The 8,981-nt window shown below is 35.2% G+C and overlaps 4 protein-coding genes and 7 pseudogenes across 11 annotated transcripts, besides 1 other annotated feature; 7 read left to right on the forward strand and 4 right to left on the reverse strand.

The window, feature by feature from the left end:
• Positions 1-123: 123 nt before the first annotated feature.
• Positions 124-654, reverse strand: TVAGG3_1079130 (phage tail repeat-like family; the record flags this gene model as incomplete). Its single annotated transcript, XM_051256615.1, has 1 exon — positions 124-654. One exon carries the CDS (start codon positions 652-654, stop codon positions 124-126), a length of 531 nt encoding a protein of 176 aa, XP_051076164.1.
• Positions 124-8,981: a mobile genetic element.
• On the reverse strand, positions 1,421-2,301 carry TVAGG3_1079140 (annotated as a pseudogene). Its single transcript has one exon. A coding segment is annotated over exon 1 (881 nt).
• TVAGG3_1079150 lies at positions 2,410-2,730 on the reverse strand (annotated as a pseudogene). The gene has a single exon. A coding segment is annotated over exon 1 (321 nt).
• Positions 2,972-3,592, forward strand: TVAGG3_1079160 (uncharacterized protein; the record flags this gene model as incomplete). Its single annotated transcript, XM_051256616.1, has 1 exon — positions 2,972-3,592. One exon carries the CDS (start codon positions 2,972-2,974, stop codon positions 3,590-3,592), a length of 621 nt encoding a protein of 206 aa, XP_051076165.1.
• Positions 3,635-4,229, forward strand: TVAGG3_1079170 (annotated as a pseudogene). Its single transcript has one exon. A coding segment is annotated over exon 1 (595 nt).
• TVAGG3_1079180 lies at positions 4,250-5,082 on the forward strand (annotated as a pseudogene). The gene has a single exon. A coding segment is annotated over exon 1 (833 nt).
• TVAGG3_1079190 lies at positions 5,243-6,222 on the forward strand (annotated as a pseudogene). Its single transcript has one exon. A coding segment is annotated over exon 1 (980 nt).
• Positions 6,356-7,236, forward strand: TVAGG3_1079200 (annotated as a pseudogene). The gene has a single exon. A coding segment is annotated over exon 1 (881 nt).
• TVAGG3_1079210 (uncharacterized protein) lies at positions 7,329-7,556 on the reverse strand (the record flags this gene model as incomplete). Its single annotated transcript, XM_051256617.1, has 1 exon — positions 7,329-7,556. The coding sequence occupies one exon, from the start codon at positions 7,554-7,556 to the stop codon at positions 7,329-7,331; it is 228 nt and encodes a 75-aa protein (XP_051076166.1).
• TVAGG3_1079220 (uncharacterized protein) lies at positions 7,591-8,040 on the forward strand (the record flags this gene model as incomplete). The annotated part of the gene is made up of 1 exon (XM_051256618.1): positions 7,591-8,040. One exon carries the CDS (start codon positions 7,591-7,593, stop codon positions 8,038-8,040), a length of 450 nt encoding a protein of 149 aa, XP_051076167.1.
• TVAGG3_1079230 lies at positions 8,061-8,733 on the forward strand (annotated as a pseudogene). Its single transcript has one exon. A coding segment is annotated over exon 1 (673 nt).

Consider the following 8,981-nt stretch of genomic DNA (forward strand, 5'->3'; position numbering starts at 1 on the left):
ATCTTTAAAAGATGATGAAAACATTCTTTCTGTCATTGATGAAGAAAAGAAATACTTCAGTAATGATGTAAAAATAGAGCTACTCATTCATACTGAGAAACAGTTTGTGATCGTGATCTTGAGTTAAGCAGCTCTGAACCAAGCGAATACAGTCATAAATGGTGGCATATAATCTGCACCCGAGCCTGTTGGATTTGTTGTGAAAGTGTGTGAATGATTTCCTGTGGTTCCACAGAAAATACCTGCGCTTGAATCTACTGGGTCACTTGAAATATCATATCTATGCATTCCCTGTCTATCCGAACCTGCTGCAAGATTTGTATAACCTCTTTTTGTTATTGAATGTGAATGACTACCTGTTGTGTTTGTAGTTCCTGTATGAGTGTGCGGTGGAAGGTTTGCTTCAGTAATTTTCTTCGAACCTCCTGTTTGCTTTGAAGAGTTTGCACAGTATAAGAATTTGTCTACAATCTGCTGCCATGTACCAAAACCCAGAACTGTTTCTGGATTTGTTGAGTTCATTGACGTATAAATAGAACCAACAGGATATAATGTTTGAAGTATTTCTGTCTTTAATGTTTGAAGCTCTGTTTTGTCTGCTTTCTTGTCATATAAATCTTGAGCAGTGAATTTAATATTATGTTCATCCTTCATGACATAAACATCTTTACATCTAATGTTTCTCATCGTCGTTATGTCGTCATCCGATGTTAAACCTTGTGGAAAGTTAGGAGGTTTACAATATAATGTATCCCCACCAGTTTTTCAACCGTTCCTTCAATACTTTCTATAGCAACAGTTGAGAAGGATTTGTGTATGTTCTTTATGCTTTTTTATCTAACATTGTTGGTAGTTCATGTGTTTCAAAGTTTCTGACATGACTTCAATGTTCATACATTTGTTATTTAAGGAGTTTAGTGTATCTTTTACGCTTGTACTTGGATTCTCTAAAGGTGCACTTGAACCAAGGGTATAGTTCAATATTATGTCGTCTGCTCTTATTTTATTGATTATAACAGGTTTGTCTTCTCTTGAACGAATTGATTTAACTGTCAAAGGTTCAGTGAACTCATTATTTTTCAAAGGAATCAATGTTGTATTGATGTTTTCACCATTAATATATACTTCTTTTGCATCAATACCAGATGGGAATGAAACTCTTTCATTAACTTTAACTGTTGTACCATCACCTGGGTACATATCTTTCTCTGGACCTTTGATTGTCTTAAGTATGACAGACTGTGATAAAGTATATTCTTTAGATGCAACTTTACGTATCTCTTCGTCAACATAACTTTTGTCAGCTTTGTCTGCAATCTTAAGTGCAGTTCTTCCTCCATTATTTTTGTTCTCCTCAACTTTCTTCGCTAATTCAGCAAGAATGAGATAAAGATAATCAGTAAGGTCATCAGTACCAGACATATTAATATTATTGTTCTTTCTTGATGTATTAGCAACTTTCACTAAGGTCACAAAATCAGGGTACAAAGTACTTAACGTAGAAATGATTGTTTTTGGTCCAGGATCTTTCTCTTCTTCATCATTAGCATCACGTGGCATTGGAATTGGTTCCAAAGGTCCAGTCACATCAAAACTCTCAAGTTCCATATAACCTTCATTTCTGAATCTTTCTATATGAGTTATCTTCTGGAAACTTGTTTTAGTCTTTTCAACTAAATTTTTTATTCCATCCACAAAACCTCCTTTATGATTTGGACCAAGATTACCCAGAGTGTCAAGAACAGTATCTATACCTTCTTGACTTTCAACAAAAGCCCAAAGAGCATTTATTTGACTCTGGAGTGATATCCATGAGGCTGCAGTAGCACCGGCGTTTGCTATGGCAAAGATGAATGATAAAGGGTTGAACTTAAGACCAGATTCTTTATCTTTGACAATTTCAACGAAGTCATTGATATTTTTCTTCAAGTATTCCTTAGTCAGAAGAACTCCATCGCCAGCTATACCAGTTGCTTTTGTCTTTCCTTTAACATCAAATGTGATTGGTTTCTTCAATAAAATAACTTCTGGTGTTGTACTGATGCTATCATTAGTGGAGAAAAATTCTCCGACATGACTTGCTAAGTATTCTTTCGTCAATAATGTTCCATCACCAACAATACCAGTTGCTTTTGGACCATCTTCTGTGAATGTCAATGGTTTCTTTAACATAACTTTATCTAAGTATATTGCAATACCACTATTTTGTACTTGTTCATGACCTAATATATAAGCAAATGCTGCGTTTAAAGCATTATACAATGTATCTTCTTTAAATGTTAATTGACTGTTTTCAATCATTGGTATATTGAACAGTGTAGACCTTGGGTCAAAATGAACTCCATGGTCAATCGATAATAACCGTTTAACATGATATATTATAGTCTCTAATGCTTCATTAATATTTACCTCACGAGTTTCTTGCAAACCATTACTCGCCATACATGAAAACATATAATCTCTATCAGTTGTGAAGAATGGAGCATCTAAGTAATTATTCTCTACTTTTGTCACACGATTCTGTAACGCTTGAAGGTATTGATTTAAGTCTGTTTCAACAATTGTACCATCTGGTTGCTCGATAGGTAATATACCAGGACCGATGGTAATGTCTTCATCAGCACCTTCTTTATGTATGACTAAAGCATTATCAGTAATTCTGAGAGTATATTCTTTATATTGAAGTACGCTAGACTTATAACATTCATATGCATATGGAACAACACTCATTCTTTTACTACATATAAAAATGATGTATTATCTACAATCGACTGATCCTAATAACTACGGGACAATACAGTTTCAAGCAGATCCTAACATGGGGCATCCAAGTAAGATAAAGATGAGAGTAAAAAGTGTCAGTACTATGGCGAACTTTATTGTTTGTGACGAAACAGATTATTTTGTCTTACAGTTAGACGAAGATGGAGAAGAAAAGGTGTGTACATTTAAGTCAGCTCTTTCATTTGATATGGATACTATTGTATCAAAACTACAAGAGATTGTAACAAAACAGTTTGATTATTATAACAAGAAAAAAGGTCAACATAATGTAACAGTTTCACTGAGTGCTACGAATCAACTTATATTTACGTCACAGGACAAAGGACATAAAGTCTATTTAAAAGATGCTTCACATAGAGCAAATCTTATTTTAGGTGCATATGGAATAGAACTACCTATTGTACATAATTATTATCTACAAATGCCAAAACCACCTATGCTCAACTTCGGGTATCAGTTATACCTTCGTTCATCAATGTCTGTCATCTCTGGGTTCAATAATATTGACCAAGTTGATGATCGAAGAAAGATCATGTACAGATCTACATGTTATAACATCAATGAGTTCTGGATATCTGGTAAACCACTTATATGTAAGGAATCCTCACCATGGATAGATGCATTTCCATGGGAACTAACTAATGTTACGTTTACCTTAGTTGACTTCCAAGATCAGCCTGTTCGATTATTGTCACCAATGTTTATGGTGATAGAGATTAAACCAGATAAGCCAGAAGTTAGAGAAACCAATGATGTCAGTGATGATGATACAGAATCTTCGTACGATTATGATTACGATGACGATTAAAAAAAATAACGTATATTTTTTTATCGGTTATAAAAGACCAACATGCTCAATGCTATAAAAGGATTAGTTAATAACCTTTCACCAGAAGATAAGAAAGGTATGCTTGATATGTTTGGGATCAAAATGCCTAAGAAAGCTAAAGACATTACCAATAAATTAGCTCTGGCAATTAAGAATCAAGGAGGTACAGGAAGTGTAGCAGATATTTTCAAGAATGCTAAGAGCTTCTATGATGACTACAATGGTATCATGAATGTTCCAGCTTCAAATTCCCCAGTTGCTTTAGATCACGATCAGAGATCTCATAATAGAGCGTTAATGGAGATGCAACCAATATACTCAGACCCTCCACCAAAGATTGATGAGAGCGAATTAGCATACAAAGAAATACAGAATGCCTTTTACGTTGTTAAGAACATTAATGGTCAAAAACTTCCTGATGAGAAATGGTTAGACCCAATAACTAAAGCAGGAGAAAGATTCATTATGTTTAACATTGACCAATACAGTCCAAGAGGAAAAGATTACTTCAACAAGATGTTTCCAAGAGTTATGGCAAAGTTCATTGGACAGATAGACCTTTTCAAACAGAAGTGGACATTCTATTACGACTTTGATGAGAAGAGAAACATTTTGCGTCATTTGAACATCAATACAATGGGATCATTAGTTCATCAGTTACTTAATGAAGCTCCAATAGCAGAAGTACAAGAATTAGCATCTAAAGTCCTTGAATCAAACTATGACTTCTTCCTTTGTAGTATTCCTTCGTTAAGGAAGATCGAGATCTTTGACTATACAGCTTATTCAGATGTTGATGCTTCTGCTTTGAGAAAAGGAACGTACACACCATATAAACTCACAGCTGAAGAACAAGTTATGTTAGATACGATGAGAGCAGCAGGTCAAGAAAAGATCGCACTCAAGATCATCAAACAAAACCATTCAAAGAAGAGAAACAGGTCACGTAATGGTCAGCTTTGGACATGGACATGCAAATTACCTATTAACTTAGAGAGGTATCAGATCTTCAACGAACTTAATGCAGAGACAGCAAAGAAGATGATGAAAGATTCATGTTTCATCTACGCTTGTATTCAAGCTGGTGTTGACGAAGCAACAATTAATCATATGAGGGAAATCATTCGTGTCAAAGATTTTCCAATGTCAAAGATTAAGGTTATTGCCAAAGAAACAGGAATAAGGTTCCATGTCATCAAATACAACGAGAAGTATTCAAATCATTCATATACTTATGAACCAGATGAAGAACCAAAGATGACAGTAGAACTTTTATTAATGTATGACCACTACATGTTGAACGAAAAGCTTCCAATAAGTTCAATGTTCATCAAGAACTATGAAGATGTTTGTAAGTTGTGCAAGGATTGGACTTTAGAGAAGAAGATGTTAGTTAACAGAAGATATGAAACAAGGTATGCAATTAACTCAAAGTTAGTTACACCACTTGCAAAAGTCATTGAACTCTTGTTTGCTAACAATTATTTCGAACCAATTAGAACAGGAGAACTTTGCACATACTTCACAACGATGTATAATGAGAACCTTGAAGAAATGATTGACCTCACATACAATGAGCGTTATTGCGCAAGGATGAAGAAAGATTGGAGTTCAGAGACGAAGAAAGACATGAAGTTCCCAAGAGAACATGTTTTCTTTGCTGACTTCGAAGCATCAACTGATGGAAACATTCACAAAGCATACAACATTTGTTTCATGGAAGATGACGATGATGGTTATACATCAATTTGGGGAAGTGACTGTGCGTCAAAATTCCTCGAAGCTTTACCAGATAAGAGTTTAGTTTATTTCCACAACTTATCGTACGATGTCACTTTTCTCATGTCTCAGTTAGAAGAGATTACAGGAACTCCAATCATCAAAGGTTCACAAACGATGCAGATACAAGGAAAGTACAAAGGAAAACTTCTCTGCTTCAAAGACTCTTATGCAATCATCTCAACTAAGTTGGAAAGATTCCCTGAAATGTTTCACCTCACTAGTGGTGAAAAAGAAGTTTTCCCATATAATTACTACACGGAAGAGTTAGTTAATACAACTAAAGTTGGTAACATCGATGATGCCATGAATCATGTCAAAGATATTGAAGCTTTTAATGAGAACATTGAGAAGATTGAAGATTGCAAGATTGATGATGAACACTTTGACATGGAAGTTTATTCGTCATTCTATTGCGGTCAAGATGTACGCATTTTACGAGATGGCTTTCTTAAGTTCCGCAATGACCTCATGACTGAGTTTGAAATAGATGCTTATGATTATGTTTCAATAAGTTCTATCTCAAACAAACTCTTTGAGAAGAGAGTATATTGGAAGAACGGTAATCTCTTTGATCTTGCAGGAAAACCTCGTGAATATATTTCCAAGTGTATTCAAGGAGGAAGATGCATGCTAGCTGAGAACAAGAAGCAATACAATGAAGGAGAACTCATCACTGACTTCGATGCTGTATCATTGTATCCATCAGCAATTGCTAGACTTTACTGTTTAGAAGGAATTCCAAAAGTTATGACAGAAGAGATGAAGAGCAGTGAATACTTGTTGGAGCATCTCTTTGATGATGACCAAGCTGAACCAACAAAGGAAAAGTTCATCTCAGGATTTTACTGTCAGATCGAGATCTTGTCGATCGGTAAGAACTCAGCATTCCCATTGATTGTCGTCAATCCTGACATCAACCCTGACTTACATGTTGCCAGAAGTTCCAATACATGCTGCAAGATGTTCGTAGACCACATTACGCTTCAAGATCTGATCAAGTTCCAAGAGATCTCATGCAAAGTCATTGATGGATACTATTATGATGGAAAAAGGGACATGACAATAAGGAATGAAGTTAAGAAGCTCTTCGAATTACGTGCTAAGTATAAGAAGGAAGGTAATCCGATACAAGAGATCATCAAACTTCTTTTGAACAGTATCTATGGTAAGACGATATTAAAGCCCATTGACAAAAAGATTCGTTTCATCAAGGACAATAAGCTCACTGACTATATCATTAAGAACTATAATGACATACAGACAATAGAGTTCATCCCCGATTCCGAACTTTCATGTGTAAAGTCATTTAAACCTATCGTTCGTCACTTTAACTATTGTCCATTAGGTGTTTCAATCCTTTCTATGTCCAAACGAATCATGAATGAAGTATTCTTCACAGCAGAAGATTTGGGCTTGAAGTTGTTCTATCAGGATACAGATAGTTTACACTTGTATGAGAAGGACTTAGATAAGTTAGCAGAAGAATACAAGAGAAGGTATAACAGAGAACTCATTGGAAAAGCACTGGGTCAATTTCATTCAGACTTTGCAGAGATTACTGCAGGACATATGTCTAAGGCACAAAGATCTATATTCGTTGGAAAGAAGACTTACCTCGACGAATTAACCAATGACCTCAAGGAAATTGCTTTCCACTGTCGAATGAAGGGAATCACACAGGACGTAATTGCACTTACTGCAAACCAAATGTTCCCAGATGCGATACAAGTACATTATGACGAGAAGAAAGGTTTGTTCTTCCCTGAGAAAGTTGGGGAAAAATATAGCATCGTGGAATTGTACAAATCTCTTTATGAAGGTGATGAGATAACCTTTGACTTGTGCATTGGTTCGAAACCATGCTTCAACAAAAATAAGGACTTCACTATTTCAACGAAGTCATCTTTTGAACGTAAGTTAAAGTTCTAAACACTTACTTATTATTTTTCTTAGCTTCTTCCTCTTCTCTCAATTTCTTTGCAATCATTCGTGGATTCTTTGCGCGTCCAGCTGCTAATGCAGCTAATTGTTTCTCTGTGAGTTTACGCTTTGGTTTAGCTGGTTTCTCTTCTTGTGTTTGTTCTTTTGGTTTGAGTTCATTAAGTATTTCTTCACGAAGTTCATTCTTGAGTGCTTCTCTGTCGAAAGTATTCTCAGTCATTTTGTTAGGAGTAAAAAATTTTATTAGGATAGAAATGACGTCAAAACTTTCACCAAGTGAAAAGCAATCAATCATATTGAATGAAGCTAAAGGAATACAACATCCATTATATTATGTTTGTCATATGAAGAATGGTTCAGTTCAAGTTAGAAAGAGAAAGGCACCATTGAATTCACCAGCTCCTGCCCCAGCTCCTGTTGTTCAAGAAGCTCCTAAAGTTGATGAGAAGAAAGAAGAAGAACAAGCATATACTAATAAAATGTTGTTAGAGATGATGACAAAGATATTAGAACGTAACAGTGTAGTTAATGAACCAAACATGGACCCAATTGAACGTGAGAAGGAAACTAAAGAGAATCAAGAATATGTTCAATCAATGGAAGAGAAAAGAATACACTTCGATGATGAACCAGAGCCTGAACCAGAACCTCCTAAACCTCAGCCACAAATAAGACGAATAATCCCAAGAATAAGAAGATTGTAAATTTTTTATAGCTGAGAAAGATGTTGAACGATAACCTCAATACATACAGTATTGCTGATTCCATCAGACAAGTAAGATATTATTTCGATCAAGTTGATGGGGCAGTTCCTATTGGAGATACTAACCATAGATATGTCCCAACAAAAGTGCCAGCTATGCCGACAAATACTATTGATAACGGTTATATTACATTTAACATATCACCACCTGGTGAGAACATGATTGACTTATATAATACGTTCATTAGTGGTTATGTCGATGGTGAGTGCATAATTACAACAGAAACTGAACCAGCTGATGAAAAAGTTCCTAAATATGATGGTGAAGTATATAAAGAAAGAGCTGTTGAGACAGCTCCTACAGGATCAAATGTTACAGCAATTAAAGCAATTGATACTAAATATGCTGGTGGCAAATCATGTGCACATCTTCCAGCAATTTGGTTGGGATACATTGATTCATTCTATGCTGTTGAATCATATCAATTAATCGCTAATGGTAAAAGTGTTTATACACAAGATAATGCTAGAGAAGAAGGTTACATTACTTCTACTGCATCTACAACAGAAGCTATTAAGAAAGTTGATGTATTTAGTAAGGCTAGACATAAAGATGTTTTCAATAGATGTGATACAGTTCGTTCTGGACAGATTATTGAGTTCAATAAACCAATTAGTGGTGCAACTACATTAAAGTTCCACATACCAATCAAGATTGACCTAAGAAGATTCCTAATACTTAATAACATTAGATTCCTTCCAGCGTTTGCTGGTAACTTACAACTTAAGGTTAAGTTCAGTATTGCTGGTATGGTTTGGACACCATTAAGTTATCAGGATATTCTACCATTACCGAACATGCAAGCCAATGTTACAAGCTATATTCCAATCACTAATCACTTCACTCCTATCTATGAAGGTATCAAAGTTATTGATACTGTA

Source organism: Trichomonas vaginalis (genome assembly GCF_026262505.1).
Source record: "Trichomonas vaginalis G3 chromosome Unknown ctg_134, whole genome shotgun sequence".
Lineage (NCBI taxonomy): Eukaryota > Parabasalia > Trichomonadida > Trichomonadidae > Trichomonas > Trichomonas vaginalis.